The sequence below is a fragment of the Etheostoma cragini genome, chromosome 22 (genome assembly GCF_013103735.1).
Source record: "Etheostoma cragini isolate CJK2018 chromosome 22, CSU_Ecrag_1.0, whole genome shotgun sequence".
NCBI lineage: Eukaryota > Metazoa > Chordata > Actinopteri > Perciformes > Percidae > Etheostoma > Etheostoma cragini.
This window is the reverse complement of record NC_048428.1, coordinates 6,230,703-6,249,487: the sequence shown is the minus strand read 5'-3', so window position 1 is coordinate 6,249,487 and position 18,785 is coordinate 6,230,703. Positions and strand designations below refer to the sequence as shown.

General features: G+C 44.1%; 1 protein-coding gene across 3 annotated transcripts in view; it reads left to right on the top strand.

The window, feature by feature from the left end:
- The window catches only part of zeb1b (zinc finger E-box binding homeobox 1b), a 54,956-nt gene that overhangs the window by 22,323 nt on the left and 13,848 nt on the right, over positions 1–18,785 (top strand). Inside the window, exons 1-3 of one of the 3 annotated variants that reach the window (XM_034861897.1) lie at positions 2,621–2,636; positions 12,892–12,896; positions 16,980–17,126. Coding sequence is in view for 2 of the 3 variants with exons in the window: in XM_034861895.1 (XP_034717786.1) it covers positions 16,879–16,888; positions 16,980–17,126 (157 nt within the window). In the remaining variant the exon portion in view is untranslated. Of the gene's footprint in view, positions 1–2,620; positions 2,637–12,891; positions 12,897–16,581; positions 16,889–16,979; positions 17,127–18,785 lie in introns of those variants that run through there. The other 2 variants (XM_034861895.1, XM_034861896.1) reach the window with 2 other exon arrangements.

The following is an 18,785-nucleotide window of genomic DNA, read 5'->3' as shown; positions in this document are numbered from 1 at the left end:
GGGGGGGGGGGGGGACGACAGGTATATTGAATATCAGCACATTGTGTGGACTGTCATCCTTACAGTTTCTCTCGCTCTTACTGGACTGTACTTGCAGCATCTCAATCCACGTACATAAATGGTACAATGCGTTGCAAACCAAATAAAGATCCTTGATGATTCTTGGAATTGAGAGATTTTATTGTGTACTAATGCATTTTTGCGTTTCTATGCATTTTTACTCGTCTTTGACTATAGGGAATGTGTGTCATAAGGTGCATCGGTGTTTGTGTATGTGTGTTGTGTTCAGCAGAGGTAGGTGGGGGAGTGGGTGAGCACCGGCGCAGTAATCCAGCCAGTTGGTTTTGGAGGAGCCATTTAAAATGAGCGGAGGCATTAAAGAGAGGTGGCTGAGGAGGTCAGGACTTTCCTTTAATCCTCACAGTACTGCTGCCAGAGGAGAGTGACGGAGGCAGAGAGGCAGCAAACTGCACTACTGTCACCGTGTGCTTTGGAAGGCCCGAGGTTGGCACTGGGCCACTGTAACACTGTATATTAAATAAACACCGCGCACTAATTATAGTCAGTTAGAATGACACTGAGGTGACATGGCTGCACAAATACAAACACATAACCATAGACCAGATATATATATACCCTCAGATGTGTGTAAAAAAAAACACAAAATAGCTGGCATCTGCAGAAACATGCTGGCACACACTCACACACAGCCAGGCAAACAGCAGAGCTTAAAACAACAGTCCAGCTTGTTCAGATATCACACACCATCCTATTGTTTCATACCTCTCTCATTGATGAAAAAACTATTGTGTACACACACGCACGCACACACACACACACTAATCACCAGCCCCATGGATAAGGGGCATTACAGTAAAGTAGCAGGTGCCTGTCCAGCGCAGCAGAGCCCCGGCTGATTTGATGGTAATCTATAATCTGAAAGGCTTTGATGCCACCGCCGTGCTTATCAGTAAGGTTTGTTTGGCCAGGCTCACAGCGCCAGATTTAACAGGATGACAATGTTGCACGATTAACCTTTGCTGTATTTTGAAAAGCAGCTTCATTGCCGCTGTTTTTATTCACACATAAATGGTTTGATGGTTGTATGGGGTAGGTGTGCGCACAGGCCCAATGTCACATTACAAAATATATAAATATGTAATGACTCATTTAGGCCCAACCTGAAGCTTGAAATATTTCCTAAGATTTAGAATATTTTGCTGTGCTGTTTGTCTGTCTTTAGTACAGGATGCTACGGATACACTAATTATCGGCCCTGGCCAATTATCGGGGCATTTTTTGGCAGTTTGCCAATTATCTATATCAGCGTTTTATTTCTGCTACTGGGGATTTTGTTAAAAGTTTCTCATTCATTAAATATTTGCTTAAAGCTCCATTGTGTAATGTTTTGAGTTGATTCTTAGAAAAAAATAAAAAAAACGTTGTTCTTTTACAACTATGTGCTCATTCACGCGTAATTACTTAAGTATTCTTGTATGCATAGAATCTGCCATTCAGAATTATTCAGAATTTATACAAGCAACTCGCTCGTATATGTTCTGCCATGTTGCGCCTCCAGCTTTAAAATACGTGAGCCAAAGAGGGACATACCTCCCCGTTTTGTGCTTTTACACTCAGTGGCACCGTGAAGAATGCTAGGGGGAGATTACACGCTCTGCCGGCAGATTGGAAAGCCTGTTGAAGATTGAGGATCACGCTGATACTTTACTGACATCGGCATGGTACCAAAATAACAAAAACGTAAAACTATTATTACAATGGAAGGAACGCTCACGGACAAAGTTGTACTTTTTGGAATGATACGACCACCGTAGGAGTTAAAATGCGGAATCGGAATGGGAGGGGCTTACATGATGGGAGAAATTCTTACATAATGTAGCTTAATGTAGCTGTAATGCATATACTAAGTTTTGTGTTGGAGTATTTAACATTTCAAACTCCTAGTTTCTAATCCTAATCGGTTTCATTGACTACTAATGTTAAGTATCAGTATCAGCCTTGAAAAAGCAATATCAGCCGATGCCTACAGGGGACCCAATCTGGGCTGGTTATTAAGAGTTAAACAGGCAGGCTGCCTCCTAAACATTATACATGAGGATGCATGTATAATGCATTCTCATCTCTCTCGCTGTAATCTAGTTTGTGCTGGGGGTTTGTGGATTTACGACAGTGGTGGTATTAATCCAGATTTGCTGCTGGATCCGCCATGTTACTATGTGCAGGCTGGAAATGCAGCAGACAGTGGAGCTGTTGGTGGTGACGTGTACGGCTCACATGGCGCCGACTGCTTTTATTGGACAATAATGGGATGCTGCCATGGATGACTTACAGGGACACACCCGCAACCGCACATGCACTTGGTGAGCAACTGTGGAAGGTTCTGCTAGAACGCATGCGAAACATCGGATGATGTATATTTTATAACTCTGTGTGTGTGTGTGTGTGTGTGTGTGTTTGTGATTGTGCCTCATAGTGGAGCATTTTTCACAGGTCTCATGCAGATCTCATGTCATGACAAGCTGCTATAATGTTGAGTCCAATAAAACTTCATGTAATTGCTGTGTTCTGCATGTTGAACCCATTTCAGTTGGACAGTGGGGGGTGCCGTGGAGGAAGTCAGGACTCATCAGTTCATTGGACTTGGGATGAAGTGAGCAAGCAAATGAGTTAATACTTTTAGGTTATCAGATTAACCTAGACATGCACCTGCACGGTATTACCCTGTGGAATAAAGTATAGATTGACACGGTAACTTTATGTGATGTACACATCAACTATGGTAATACATTCATTCATTATAGGCAAATTCAATGTAACGAGAAGAAATGTGTAGACAAGGTCTCACAGAGACAAAAAGCAACCGGTTCTTCGGTCTCACCTGTAGCTCATTGGCTGTGTTTGTGCCAGTCGCATTCTGTCTGGAATAATTCACAGCCGTTCACCCGCTTCCTCTGAAAGTAGTCACCATCCTGTCTTCTTCTGGCAGGGACTGGAAGTGTTGTGTCAGCTCTGTTATAGCCCCTTCAACTTCCTCCTGATTCTAAGATAAAACTTCCCCTTGCCTGCAGGGGCTCAGCAGGAGATCTGTGGAAATACACTGCAGTGAAAATGGAGATATTAGAATGCGGTTAAGGTTAGTTATACACGGACAGTCAGGCTAATTAGAAACAAGACAAATGCCAGTACCTCTACTACATGAGGAATTTCTTGTTTCTCTGGAGAGACAGCTTCTCTCTCTCTTCTCCCTTCTCTACTTTCTCCCTCCCTCTCCCGGTTGCTGTCCAGTTGGAGCACCTGGGAGGAAGCAGCTGTAGGTGGTGATTACAGTTCAGACTCCAAATAACCTCTCCTCCTCCCTGCTTTCTCGCTCCCTCCATTCTCTCCTTCTCCGCCGCCCTCTCCCAGCCTTCCTTTCTCTGAATCCCCCCATCATCCAAATAACAAATATAAGAAGTCCACGATATAAGAGGGACAAAAAGAAGAAGGGCTAAAGAAAAAAACCCAAATGCTCTAAATTGCCTCCATTCTCAGCCCTTAATGTGTGTGTGTGTAGCCATGTAAATAAAGTGACAAATACACACTCCCTGGCTCATTAATATGGGGATCGGCGGGCTCAGCTCACACAGATGAACACAGGATGAATAATGTTAGCTGAGCATTGCTGAACATGGCCACCCCTCTCTCCACCCCCCTCCTGTGTGTGTGTGTCTGTGTGTGTTTACTTCGTTAAAGCTCCCATCAATCACACGCCCAGGACGCTTTTTAGAAAGGACACACCCCCACTCACACACACACACACTTTCTCTAAGACACCAACACACATACACACTCCTTCTGAGTTTATTAAAAAGTATTATCACTGATCTGTACAACAGCTGCGCGAGCGCACACACACACACACACACACACACAGCTTTAACAAAACCATCAACAGAAGTAAGTCACACTTGTGGTGTGACAAGAAGAGTTAGTCATTGGACAGATCTGTCTTTCTTCAATCTTCCTCTCGGATAAAGAGCACATTACCACAGTCGAACAGGAAGGCCATTGTTCAGGGACATGCACTTCCCAATAGAGTTCCCCCTGAACCACAGGGAGCACCCAGGGGTACAACACAGCTCTGTTTGACCCAGGTCAGCCACTGTAGAGTCAAAGAGACAAAGAGCAAGCTCCTCTTCTCTCCACGTTGGTTTTACCCCCAAACTGTAGCTCTCGTAGAGTCCTACAGTACCCTTACACCTGAGCAGCGGAGATGAGTCATATGGATGCACTAGTAACGTGACTGGTTGTATCAGCACTTACGTTTGCTGCCGTAAAGCATGGGTTTGGGCTACACCGTCCTTTGCAAAACTATGTGCAAGTCACTGCATCCCTATAAATCTGTCCTTGGAAGAAGTAAAAAAGGGCGATTTTCCCACATTGAGTGGTAATAAAATTATAAGTATTGAGATCCCACGCACAAGTCGAGGGTTCACCAGCAAATAAACAGCCATAATCTTAAAAGATGTAATTTTTGCCCCTAGGACTAAACTGTCATCAGATATGCATCTTAAGTGTTTCTACTTGGGGATACTTGACATGAAAAAGAGGGGAGGCTCTATTCTAGAAAACATCTGGCTGTTGCCTGTTGAATGACTTCACAGTAGGGGTGACATCACATGGGATAGTCCCAAGAGTCCTGTCCAATGACTGCAGTGTGCTTGGGTAATGGAGGTCCCACCCTGTTGGCTGGTGAGAAACCCTGGTCTGGCCTTCATCTTTCAGCCTCAGGGAGCAGCAGGCAGCATCTGACCAGAGCAGAAAAGAACATGACTAAGCTAAATGAAGGACGAGACAGCTGTTGGTAACTTGCATCCTGTCAGAAAATAACATCATTCTTTTGTTGGCAGTTGTATTAGTTCAAACTATTCACACACATAATCAGTTAAGCATTGAATCTGTCTCTGGCTGATGTGCGTTGCCCTTCAAAGCTCAAAAGCAACAGATCATTTTCTCCTGTTTACAGTGCTGGGATACACTAAGGGAGGTGATATAACAGAGTACACAAGAGTCCCACAGCAGCAGTGTTTGACTCACTGTAGTTCCATTACCATAGATGGCAGAGGGGAGTGAGAGATCTGTGCCTATCGATTGTCCCAGCTGGACTGTCGATACTCCCCTTCGAATTCTGACAGAGCGAACTAATGGTCTTCCAGGCCGGTGGCTACCAGACGCACGCCTACGCACCATCCCAGCACCTCTGGGTGTAATGGACAAAAAGGGGGCCCATCAATACATCAATACATGACGGCCTTCATTTACCTGCTGCCTCAGCCATTTCAGTGCATTGAGAAGGTGCATTAAAAACAGCGCTGCTCACTCGGCCTGTGATTTTTCATCTGTCCGCCCCTGTTCTACAAATCATAGTTCACGTGTTAGTCACTGCAAGTACAGTCATATTGAAGGGAGGAGGTGTAATTTGACCTCCTTACACAGACTTTAGGTAAGGTCTTGCAACATGTACCCTTTCTGTCCCACCTGGTTCTGCAAGAAAAAATGTGTCGCTGTCCATCCGACAGGCCGCTTGTAATCCGCCCTCGTGGTCATTTAACAGCAGGGTAATGGTGTGAATGCTACTGGTTGACTGCTCTTCAGTTTGTAGTCGCCCTGGAGGCTGGTGTTGTGGGGAGAAGGGGCTAACCCTTCCTGATCACATGAGGAAAAGCCACTCTGCCTGTGGAGAAAGGAGAGGATGTAAGGGGGCTGGGGGGGGGGGGCGTACATGTGGGGGACTGAGGTGACAAAAGAGCTTTTGTGGATGCAAGTTTATGGCGTTAACCTCTTTCTCTCGCTGCTTCACATGAATTACAAGAAGCCACTGTGACAACTGAGCAATAGCCCCGGGCAGTGCGTTTGATAATGCACTGCATGTGTGTGTGTGTATGTGTCTGTGTGTCTGTGTGTGTGTGTGTGTCTGTGTCAGGGGTTGGCCTCGGGTGTCTTGTGACCGAGCTGACATTCTGGAGAAATGAGAGAGTGGTCAGCTGTTGTCAAAATGCCACAAAGAGAAGGATTTTCTACAAAAAAGAAGCACTCTCGATGCACTTTTGCGTGTTAGTGTCAGAATTAGTGAAGGCACAGTAGGTTGTCAACATGGATCTGGGCCATGGCTTCGCTGAGGTGTGCTGACCTGCTGATTGCTATAAATGGGGAACTTGCAACGGTTGTAAAATTAGATGTAACCAATAAACAAAAAGGGTTATTTCTGCACTTCCACCTGTCCGTGAATGTGTGTACAAACGTGTGTTCAAGTGTGTGTGTGTTGCCTGTTGCCCTACAGCCTGTCCCCTCACCCAGACATCTGTCACACAAAGCCACAGCGTCAACCAGGCGACCTTTACTGAGGGGCAGGCAACCAGAGAATGCACAGACCAATGTAAATATTGTCCATCGCCCTCATTCTTTTAGTTTCTATCTCTCATTCCTCCTGTCACGTTCTTGTCATTCTTGTCTTATTTTTTCATTTTTTTTATCACCTGATTTTCCTCTTGCAACCTTTTTTTGTCTCCTTTTCCCAGGCTTCGTCCCTTCTCTGTTCTCTCTCCGTCTTTCTTTCTCTGACAGTGTGTGACACTCCCTCCCTGGGGCAGCCATCAGTTCAGATGAGCATCGCATGTGACAGGCCAGCTTTGTCTTTTTAAGCCATTAGCTGTTCCTCTCCTCCCACCTTACCACCGTTTTCCTCTCCGTTTACCTTTTCTGCCCTCTTCGCCCCGTGTTTGTATTAATCTACATAACAAACACAGTCTCGACTCGAGTGAAGAGTTGACGTGTGTAAATATGTGACAGTGCTGATGACGCCGATGTTCAGTCTCCTTAATGAACTGAGGGGTTGGGTTGAATTTACTGATGCCAGTGATAAATCGGAGCTATACTTGCAGGTAAGCAAGAATTAATGAGATTCATTTGGAGAATTGTTTGTCAGTGTGCCTCCCCCTCCCTCTTTGTAGGCCAGTGTAATTCTCCCTGCTCTGTACTCCCCCACAGTAAACTGTCAAGCCTAATACAGGCAGGAATGTCCAGTCACCTGCTCCTAAAATGCAACAGCCCTGTGCTACACTAACCTAATATAGACCTGCACTACACAAGCAGGTTGGATAACACCGTTATTGCTCATTGCATATATTTATACACACACCTCAGCGTGCCCCATCTCAGCTGTTGAAACTAAAATCACATATCAAAGTCAATATGAGGTTTGAAAACATGTCAGAATAACAAAAATTGATGGGATTAGATTTTTGTGTTGTACCTGCTTCTTCATAAATAATGTACAGATTAGTAGTATGAATGATACATCATACATCATGATCCTGTACTACTGTGCAGTGTGACAGGCATAAAGCAGTGGCAGAGCAAGGGCATGGCGTCTATGAGCACCAGCACCGAAATATTTCCTAAAAATAGGATTTAAAATTTTAAAAAAATTGTGTCATTTCCCCTCAAGTGTCTTCAGCTGGGCCAGCAAATGAATGGAGCTAAAGTTTTACTACTGGGGAAATATCGCCTGTGTTTCAAGATTAGTAATGCTGTTTACGTCAGCTTCATACCCAAACATGTGCTGTATGTTAAGCAACTTAAAAATAGAAACGTCTTTTCTCAACATCTGTTGTGTTCGGGTTTCAGAAAGATGAAGACAAAACAGGGTGCAGGCTGTACAGGGTGATCCTTTTCCTTGGCAGCTATCAGGTTCTTCCCAAACATTTTTCTATAATGAAAGGGCTTGAAAAATAGTGTATTTAGGTGTAGGTGTAGTGTATTTAATAGTGTATTGTAAGCCCCCCCCCCAACCTGAAATCCGAATGTTTAGAACGTCCGGCTCCACCTCTGGCCAGAAGAAAGACTGGCTGCATTTGCAGCATGTTAGCCATAGCTTGGAAGCGCTCTGCCATCTGACCCGTGTGTATTACAGTCAGAGTCTGATGAAGCTGTGAAATTGTATTGTGTTGTCTGATAACACACAGAACAGTTTGCCCTGCCACTTGACAAATGATTACCACACATCTGAATACATCTGCCTATTGTCCAGCCGTGATGCACGAGTGGATGATTTTCACACAGTATCTGCTGGCCCCGTGTAGCTGTCATTAGCGCTGAAGTGGTTGGAGGAAAACGACACGAGCTATGTAAATGAAGTTTGATGCTACTGATGTAACTGACTACATTTAAACAGGCTCAATACCTTTTAGGCAGTGGCTCTAATAATATCCTCACGGAGCCTACACTCGAAATGTCAACCCTAGACACAAACTGGCAAAATCAAAGGGGAAGACGACCATTACACCACTGCGCAGCTTTCAAAAGCTATCAGTCCATAACTGCAGCCTGAATGGAGACTGACAGCAGAGGTGACAGGGACATTTCATTTGGCTTGCGACACTCCAATGAGGTTTGAAGGAGGCTAATGTAACATTAGGCAGGTCTGTGTTTGGTTGCCAGCCTGGTATTACAGAACTTGAAACAGCCGCTAACAGAAAGGGAAACAACTGTTTACCTGGGTGTGTGCTGATGCTTTCCTGTGCGGGCTAACTATTTGTGTTGTTGTTTTGGTGTTGTTAAGAGGTGATTTCAGGTAACATAGTTTATTTTTACTTGGTGTATGGGTCTGAAGGGGAGAAAACAGTGACAGATCAACCGTGAAAAAGTACAAAAACAGAACAGAGAGATTAAAGAGAGAGCAGAAGGAAGCTTGGCTGCAGGTTATCTGGGCTTACCAGAATCTACAGCAGGTGTTTCCTCTCTTTTTCTTATCCCCCCCCCCCCTGCTCACTCACCTCTAACCCACCTTCTACATCACTGCTTTCTCAGTCACCTGCCTATACTGTGTATAGCTGGACTAGTTCACTAGGTGGGCATTCTCTCACCACCGACCTGCTGAGTGTTGGAGAACTGGAACAGGGCTCTTCATGCTGCACAGAGGGAGGGAGGGAGGGAGGGAGGGATGGTGCACAGACACTCTAACTCTTGTGTTGTCTTCCCGTCAACCATGCACTTCTCATCCTCCCTCGGCAAAACTGACCCGGTCTGGTTTTTCTGTTTATCAAGCACAAAAAAGTATTACCAAATTCTGACCTACATCTTCTTAGCCATCATTCCAACTCATTTGAACTAGTTGAACACTTACTTTTTGCATTCATGTTCAATAAAATTAGAAAATCATACGTAATTTCTGAGTAAAATGAGAAGAAAGTATTAGTTGTTTTGGATTATAATAGACAGGCAAATGTCAAACATTAGCCAGGTCAAAACAAAACAAAAAGTAAAAGCAAAACTACTATCTAATACAGCGATTCCCAACCAGGGTTAGGAGTACCTCAGCTGTTGCCAGGGGGTACGTAGAATATTGCGTCGCTCAAAAAATAGAAAATAAAATTTGATTAGAAGAACATATCCACGTATCAACAGGAAGTCAACTGTAACACCTGAACACTACATGTTGCAGTTATGTAACAATTAAGCCAGCGAGCACAGAAGTTTAGCTCAGAATAATAAATAAATGGTAGAAATAAATGGGCGCCACGATATGAGGAAAATATCTTATTACGATTATTTGGACTGCTATTGCGATTGCGATATGATTCACGATTTTGGAGGGAATGACCATAATTTATGTATTTTTGTATCCTTATTCTCATTCTTAATTTCAAATTATTAAGATTGAAAGAAATGTAAATGATTATAGTGGGATTTGTGTGGATCTCTACCAAACAAAGATGTTTTCTGTAGTCTGTAGGATACGATTTGTAGGCTGGACGTCTCTGCAACACCACAATGCTTAATTCAGAATGGTTAGACATGTATTTTGCCTTTAACAAATATTGCAATATTTGATTGTAACAATTCTAATTCCAATTCCGATTCTTGCTTTTGATTCCGGTTCTCATCGATTCTGGATTCCTTAAGGGGTGGAAACGGTTCCCATGCTTATTCCACGGATATTCTGATGTGATTTACAGTTCTATGGGGCTTTTATAAGGTAAAATACATTCTGGAAGTACGGCGGTCGCTATGGAAACCAAAACTTGGTTACTTGTGTTACATTTGGAACTGATGATCGGATTCGAAACCATTCCATCAAAATTGTGAATCCTAATTCTTTTGTTAGAACCAGTTCTTGATGCCCAGTCCTTAGTGACCACCCATGAGGATGGAAAGCCCTCTACATGCCAAGCATGCCTTTTAACGGCTTATCATACAGAAGACACACACACACACACCCCCACACACACACACACACACTCTCTCACTTAGGTGTACCGCTGTTATTACCTTTGATGGGGCTGTCTCACCTCCAACATAAACATGGGTTGGGAGACAAGTGTACACTTGGTGGCGTGTGTGTGTGTGTGTGTGTGTGTGTGTGTGTGTGTGTGTGTGTGTGTGTGTGTGCGCGTGTGTGTGTGTGTGGTATGATCACACCCTCCGGTCCCTACCAGCCCACTGGCCTTATTTAGAAGAGCTGAGGCGCCAGATGCAGCAATTCTCCGAGGACGCCCAGTGCAACAGAATGTGTGTGGTTCATCACCATGCTCGTTTGCAACACTAGGATTGGTACACAGAACAGCCTGTGACTTCCCCTCACTAGAAATACAGCCTATTATCTGGTTGTCATTGAGGCACAGCAGCACTATCAGGACTAACCCTGAGTAATAAAGGTTTTAGTCATATTCTTTGTTTGAAAAGCATTCCACCATCTCTGAGGTGAAGTTAAGTCCTTTTCTTGCTTTTCCTAACGCTCATTAACAACCGCTGACTTCCTTTACACTTGAAAGTGTCATCATGCTTATTAAGAGAACAATAGCTCCCATTAGCATTAGTGTTATCATGGAAAGTGCTCATCAGATAGGAGGGGAGTGACCTGTGGAGGACCATTAGCTCACATGCTAAAACCTTGATCAGCTACATTAGGAAGACAAGAGCCCATTGTCTTCTAGCTCACCTCTGAAATGATTCCTACTAAGAGCTGTGCTCCACAGGTTGTCAAAGTGCTTTGATGGGATAATCTTAACCAATTGTCTGTTAGCAGTGTATTGTTATTTGCCTAATAGAACACCTGACTATCAATGGAGCATTTTACATCTCTAACAGTTGTGGCACACAGAAATACAGAACTACATCAAAAGTGACTGATTCTCAGGACTATTTTTACCGCAAGTCAGCATGGACTTGAGGTGCTTCTGCTTTTTTGCCCCTTCAAGCCTAACTTAGAAACATGAGGAAGAGTCACTGGTCGTTTGGGGAGTTTTGAAGCTGAATGTTGTTCCTGTGTATGTAAGACGTGTCTGGTCCTAGATGTGACTACCTGGTGGTAGGGACTTGAGATTAGCTGTCAGGAAACAGTCTCTTGGGACCCCTAGTGCCCTCTCCAGCTCACTGACTGTGTGAAGGGATACAGATATGTCCACAGCTCTAAATCTTAACTACTGGAACCAAACAGCCTTTTGCCTGACTTAAATGGCCGAGCAAGTCTGAGGCAGCCTGCGAACAAACCAACCAAGAAAAAAATCCCCAATTCTTTTGTTTTGTTATAGGCACTTGAGTTGACCTTCCTGACTCTGTGGGAGGAAGCCTGTTGTTTTAACAAAACCAGCAGCGTTTACCCCTGTGCTGAATGAGGCACCTCACCTTGAGACGGCATACTTGAGGTTTTGAATGGCACGGCTTTGTTATACTGTGGTTCGAGCTTGGTTTTTTTTGTAGTGGTTGGCTTCCCTAAGAAAATGGCATTGCAGAGCCACAAGGGCAGACTCTGTGACGACAGGGTCTGTACTCTTTAAGGATGCCTGTGGTAGTTTCACCGCTGCCTGCCTGGCCCTGAGCTCTGAATGAGATAAGTGGTGTACCTCAATAAGGGAGCCTGTACCAGAGCTAAATATAGAGAGAGAAGACAGGTAGAAGGGCAGACAAGTAGGTCTGCTGCCTATGATGAGTCAATATGTTTAATCACAACTCGAACGACAGCAGACCTCAGAATACATCAGTCAGCTGGCTGAAATTAGAAGCAGGGAGGGCACACCCTTTGATCCGTCTCTTTAAGACACGGAAAAGTGTTTTGGTTGGACATTCCTGACATACCTCCTACACATTCTGGTATGGGGCTCTTGCCCTGCACGTAAGACATATAGGTTTGTAGATGTCCTTATAGGTAATGAATCAAGACAAAGCTTACTTCAGACGGTAATGTGTTTGTTCACAGGCTATATATGTTCCTCTGTGTCCTCATCTAAAGCGCAGTTATTAAGCCAGTCACTCACACCTTCAGGGCCTCAGAGCACAGAGATAGCTCACTCCCACAGAGGTTGAGATACTGCCATTCCTATCTGGCACGCCTTAGTGTGAAAGCACAAACCAAGCCATCTGCTGTGGTACAAACATGACTGCACGGTGATTTTAAGTTCCTAATGTCTCTTATTCATCAATCAGGTCAGGATAAAATAGCATGGGCCTAAAATAAGTGCCAGCGAGTTTACATAATTACAGGACAGAATCCACAAAATGAACCTGTGTCAAGGGACACATGGCGCTTGATGTTCTGTGCTGACAGATCAGTGATAATATGTCTGCCAAGGTGATCCCCTCCAATGGGGTAACGTTGGGCCTGCTCTGGGACTAACCCGCCCAATCACCCATTCCTTTGTCAGTAATTGATATAGCCTGGCAGGTGTCATAACAACACAGCCCTCTCTCCAGCAGGCATATTTAAGTGTGGCTGACATGGACTGTCTGGCACTGCCTTTCAATAGACACTGGGAACTCTGCAAGAGGGAAAGAAGGTGAGGAGTGATGGTTAGGTGGTGAAATAGCAGCATTGGCTTCAGTCATTTACTCCAGCCACGGTCAGCTACAGCACAAATCTGTAGCATGTTGTAGCATGTGTAGGTGAAGAGTAAATAACATATTGAAGGCTTTTGTTTCATATCAGCTTGTCGGCTACCATCAATAACAGTTGGAATTGGGACCAGGATGCATCAGGTCTTCGGAGGTAAAGGCCTGGCTTATCATGTGATGTGGATAACTGTAGTCATGTTACGTTGGGGCTATTGGGCTTGCTTTGCTGTTGCCCTATTACCCAGATACATAGAGTGTTTGTGTGTGGGAGGGTTTTTGTAAATGTGTGGCCTATGGCCAGGGGTTACTGACTAACATAAAGCCCAAACCATAGTTACAGGCTATTATTTTCTCAGGTGTTCAACAAACTACATCCAATAGAGGAAAACAAACTTTAAGAAGTAAGTGCTTCACCTCCTCCAACAACCAATGCTTTCTCTCTCAGCTGCGTAGGAGTTGTCCTCCTGTTGTGTGCTAGCATGTTAGCGCTAATGAGGCCAGCTGTCCAAACGCTCAGCCGGTCAAGCCAGAAGGGACTGCAGCCTTTGTTTATGCTAGGTGTTACATCTCCTGTTGGAACACACATTTTTGTTTCAACACCGCCAACCATTTGGCACAGGAAGACCGTCTCCGTTCACCCCGCCACCACCGACACCACTCGTCATCCTTTACTCCTTGTCTCACCCCCTTTGCTGTACTTTGAAGCTCCCACTTTTATGGTCCCGTATGCACACAGCAGCACATTGATTTTCTCTCTACAGCTTTATATTTGATCATTTTCTCTTGACACTGCCAGCGGAGAGTGTTGCCTTTGTAATCGCTGACCTCAGCTCCACACCTGAGTGGCTGTGGCCCTAAACAGCCTCTCAGACTCGTCCCAAATCACCTCCTGTTTCAGAATGAAGTGCTGCACCCTGTTTGGGCTGCTGAACGGACAATACATCACCTGGCAGTGTCTGTCAGACAGAGAAGAGAGGTAGGGATAGGGAGAGAGGCGGTGGAAGGCAGACAAGGGAGAGGGGAGAAAGGAACAAGCACAGACTAGTTTATAGTCTCTCACTGCTATAGAAATCCAATTAATTACCAGTTTATTTGAATGGGAGTGCTCCCAGGTCTTCAGTTGTCATACTGGCTAGCCTGGATAGCAATCCAGGTACAAAAAGAATGTGCATAACCCCTGAATCTATCTTTTGAAAACTATATTGTAGTTTTTAAAAGATAGATTCAGGGGTTATGCACATTTTTGGTGGAGGTCAAAGCTTATTAAAAGTGGAAAAAAAGATAATACACTGTGCAAAATTATTAGGTAAGCTGTATTCCTGAGGATTTATTGTATTGTATCGTATCGTATTGTAATAAATACATTGCTCTCAGTCAATCCCAAATGTTAATACTCAAATCTTAATATTTAACAAAGGAAAAGTTAAGGCTTTCTCTGGAGAATATATAAATGCTAGGCAACTATTATTGTGCAGAATTATTAGGCAACTAAATAAAAAACTAAAATGTTCCCATCTCACTTGTTTATTTTAATTTCTTGGAGCAAGAATAAAACTCAAAATGTACAAATAAACACTTTTGATATTTCAAGAAATATTCAATGACAAATATAACCACCCTCCTTTTAAACAACTTTCATCAGCCATGCAGGGAATCTGTTAGTTTCTTGATCTGTTGATGATCAACTTTTAGTGCAGCAATGTAAATCTCACGTTTAATAGGAGCCCACAAGTTGTCAATAGGGTTTCGGTCTGGTGAGGAAGGGGGCCATGTCATTATTCTGTCATCTTTAAGGCCTTTGCTGGCTAGCCTCGCAATCAAGTACTTGGATGCATGTGATGGAGCAGTGGCCTGGATAAAAAGCATGGCCTTCTTGAAGGATACAGACTTTTTTTTTGTACCACTGCTTGAAGAAAGTATCTTCTAAAAACTGGCAGTAGTTTTGGGAGTTGATTTTAAGTCCATCTTCAACCCGAAAAGGTCCAACTCGCTCATCCTTGATGATAGCATGTGACTCAAAGTGGAGCTCTGTGAGATCCAGCCACGGGCCCTTCCATCTGGTCCATCAAGTGTCACTCTCATTTCATCTGTCTATAAAACACTGGACACTCCAGGTAAGCTGCATTTCTGGAACATGGTAACACTGGAGGTAAATGGGTTCTTGGTAACTTCACGTTTAATTCTTCTCAAGTCTCAAGATTTTAATATGCGTCTTTTTTTCTCCACACGTTTCTTGCGACCCTGTTGACTATTCGTGCAACAAAACGTTTGATTGTTTGGTGATCGCACCTCAATATCTCTGCTACTTCAAGAGTGCTGCATCCCTCTGAAAGGCATTTTAGAATTTTTGACTTTTCAGAGTCTGTTAAATCTCTTTTTTTGCCTATTTTGTCTGAAGTATAGAAGCCTTATAATTGTGCACACCTTGATATAGGGTGTTGATCACTTTAGGCCCCACCCCCTTCATTAAACAAATACACAACACTTGATAATGCTTAAGTCAGATTAGCATTTAAGTTTGAATAGCTTTGAATTGGAAAATATACATTAAAATGACAATAAGGTCAAAATACTTACTTGCCTAATAATTGTGCACACAGTGTATTGTGGAGTGAGAAACGAAGGGAAGAGAGGTGGAGAATTAAATAGCTCTTCTGATGAACCCCGGTAGAATTTTGCAGCTGCGGCACAGCGGTGTTGACCCCCTAAAAGACTCGGCAAATAACAGCGCTTCTCCCTCCTCCACCACCTTTCATCCCTCCGCCCCCTCAACTCCTTCCTCCCGCCTCCCCCTCAGCCTGAACCCTGCACGTCTACCGAGTGTGCGTGAATACCACCCGGTTTGTAATGACCTGCACAATGCGGAGAGAAAGGGAGAGACCTCACCAAAACAATTCTCATTGATTGAAACGGAGGATCATGGTTCTCCCAGGAACGCCTCCTCCCGACATTAGCAGCCACTTCAGAAAGAGGTGGGCGAGCGGGGTTGGGGGTGTGTGAAGATAGAAAGAAAAGAAAAAAAGTTCAGGTGCTTTGTACTGGCAGTGCATATTCAGCGTGTGAATGCAGGTGATGTGTGTATGTGTGAGCGCTGTGTGCAGTGTGTATGATGTGAGAGAGAGTAGCTGAGAGGTAGTTTCAGTGCAGCCCGGGCCCTCTGCTGACTGGGCTGCTCTCATTGGAGAATTGATTTGGCCTCCAAGAGGATCTGTAGCTCTCTCAGTGGAACATAAGGGGTGGAGGGGGGATGGAAGGAGAGTGGGTGAAAGTAACACAGGTGGAATTGAGAGATGGAGGAACCAGGTAGAAATGAAAAGAAGACGCAGGAACACACACACACACACATCTGAGGCAGACAGTCAGTCAGGAAAATGTACTCCTTGTAATAACCCTCTCTGTAGGCTGGCCGTCTCTCCTGGCTCCTTCAGCCCATAATACAACCGCCCAGGTCACACTGACTCCCACACAACACACACACACACACACACACCACTTCAGCCTGTAATCGAATGATCTCACACACTGGTACTGTATGTGTGTCTGCAACTTACTAAGTGGGATTTTTCTGTTTCTCGGCAACACAGAGTCTGTTGTTACAGTTTGTTTTCACTGTGGATTTATATCTTTTCTTAAATTTTCAATTGCATACATGGATCAAAAATCAGCACTTGCAGTATTTTTTGAATAGCCTTCCTTTCACCCTGGGGTTAGTGCCCAAGCTATTTTATCCTCTCCTGCTTTAACAACCCAATTTGCCCATGGGGATCATTTAAAGTTCCATCTCATCGATGGAAGTTAGGCCGTGGTCTGTTTAAGTGGTGTTTCCAGCTCCTTACCCCCTCCCCCTTCATCCATTCCCTTTAATAGTTTTGACATTTGAGTGACATAGTACATATATTTAACCTCTCCGACTCATGGCCTTTCGCATTCAGTGCTCATTTTAAAGAAGAACATACAGTCCACCACCTATTATCCTTATCATGGATAAAAATGACTAAATGTGTGTAAGCTGTTTAAAGACTACTTTAAAAAAAGACAGACACAATCTGACCAGTCACTTTAACCTCTGTCCTCCATGTCTCCTTGCACAGTGACTAACTACAGTAAGGTGGTGGAGGCCGGCTCAGACTCAGATGATGAGGACAAGCTGCACATCGTGGAGGAGGAAGGCAGCCTGGCCGACTGCGACAGCACCTTGCCAGACGAGGAGCACCCCAGGGAGCGCTGCTGGGATGGAGGTGAGACCAGACGCACGTCAAAGGACGTATTTTTATTAGGGCTGGTTACTTCCAGACTTTTTATGCAACGACTGAAATGCCTCTAACGTAACAACTATTGAAAAATGCCTCGTCATCCAATACCCAATTTCATTACCTAAGGAGTAAATCACTTCAGCGTCAGTGAGCCAATAAGCATGCAGCATACTACTACCGAGCTCCAATAATGTCAGTGATTGGCTGTCTACCGTTACACGTGGAAGAGGCACCTAGGAGAAACTCTACGTTACACGGAGACGGCACACGTAGTCGGAGATGAGACATAAATAAAAAGATTTGCGAAGCAATGTGTAATGTTGTAATTTCTTTGTTTTACAAAATTGGTATAAAAAGGAATTGTTTAGTAACCGGTATCAAAGTCACGGTATTGGTACTGGTATTGACATTTTTTGAACAAGACCCAGCCCTAAACACAGCTGTTATGAACCGTGCAAATACACACCTCTTCCCCCTACCCACCAATTACGCAATGTCCTGTGACTTGTGTTCCACTTTTCTGCATTGTGAAAAACTTCAGCCAGTGCTCATTTAATCTTATTTTCTACTTTCAAATGATGCCAGTGGGGGATAACAGCACTTAATTATCTATTTGCCAGACTTGTATTTAGACAAGTGCCAGTTTATTGAGACAAGGCACGGTAAAGTACTTTCATACCACTAATATCATCTATATTACACAGACACATTTTCAGTATTAGAACAAATGACGTTTTAAGATTTATATTTTCATAGTGTCTCCTTTCACAGTCAGTCTTGCCATTGTTAGGCTGGCAAGTGTCTCTAAACGTGATTCTTATTCCTATCTACTCAGGATAAGAGCATTACTTTTAAAATGCCTCCAGCACACAAATCCAAATTTAATGCAGCCTCTTTTTGTATTGTTATGACTTTAATTGTTTGACTGGTGCTGTCTCATTTTGCCTCAGCTGACGTGAAACAGGCTAAGTTAAGAAATGTCTCGCTGACGTCTGTGCACAGTTAAGTACCAGGCTTTTGTCTCATTGTGAAAGAGTGTAAGGAAACAGGTACTACACGTGGTGGGTTTCTAACTAAGGCAGGAAGCACGATATTAAACAAAGACAATGCCAACAGAGGGAGAGACCTTCAAGCACAGAAAATAGCCTCACAACCAAAGAGCCAGTGGAGAGTTTTATGGCACTGGTGGGCATTTGCGGGGCAGCCGTGAACTTCTTTTTACCTCAAACCATGTGGAAGTGACATCAGAGACAGCTCACCGCTACAGGAAGGGCTGACATTGCACGCCTCCCCCCTCCAAAACAACAATTGCAGGTGCTGAAGGATATTGGTGTTTCAATCTGGGCCCAAGGCCTCTGCGCTGCTCTCCTGACCTCATGCTGCACGTGCATATAAATCTGTGTGTGTGTGTGTGTTAGTTTCGGGCCTGTGCCAAGTACAGTATGTGCAACACTGTGACAGGCCCATATGAATAAGATATTCAGCCGCAAGAATATTTATTTTAGGGTGTTGCTCTTTGCAGATTTTGGCTGGATTTTTCATGGTGAGGGATGTGTGAGACCGAGGGGGGGCTTTAATTTAGCAAGAGGTCAAGTTCGCACATGCAAAAATGTCTACCTATCACTTTCAGTTTAGGGAGGGATT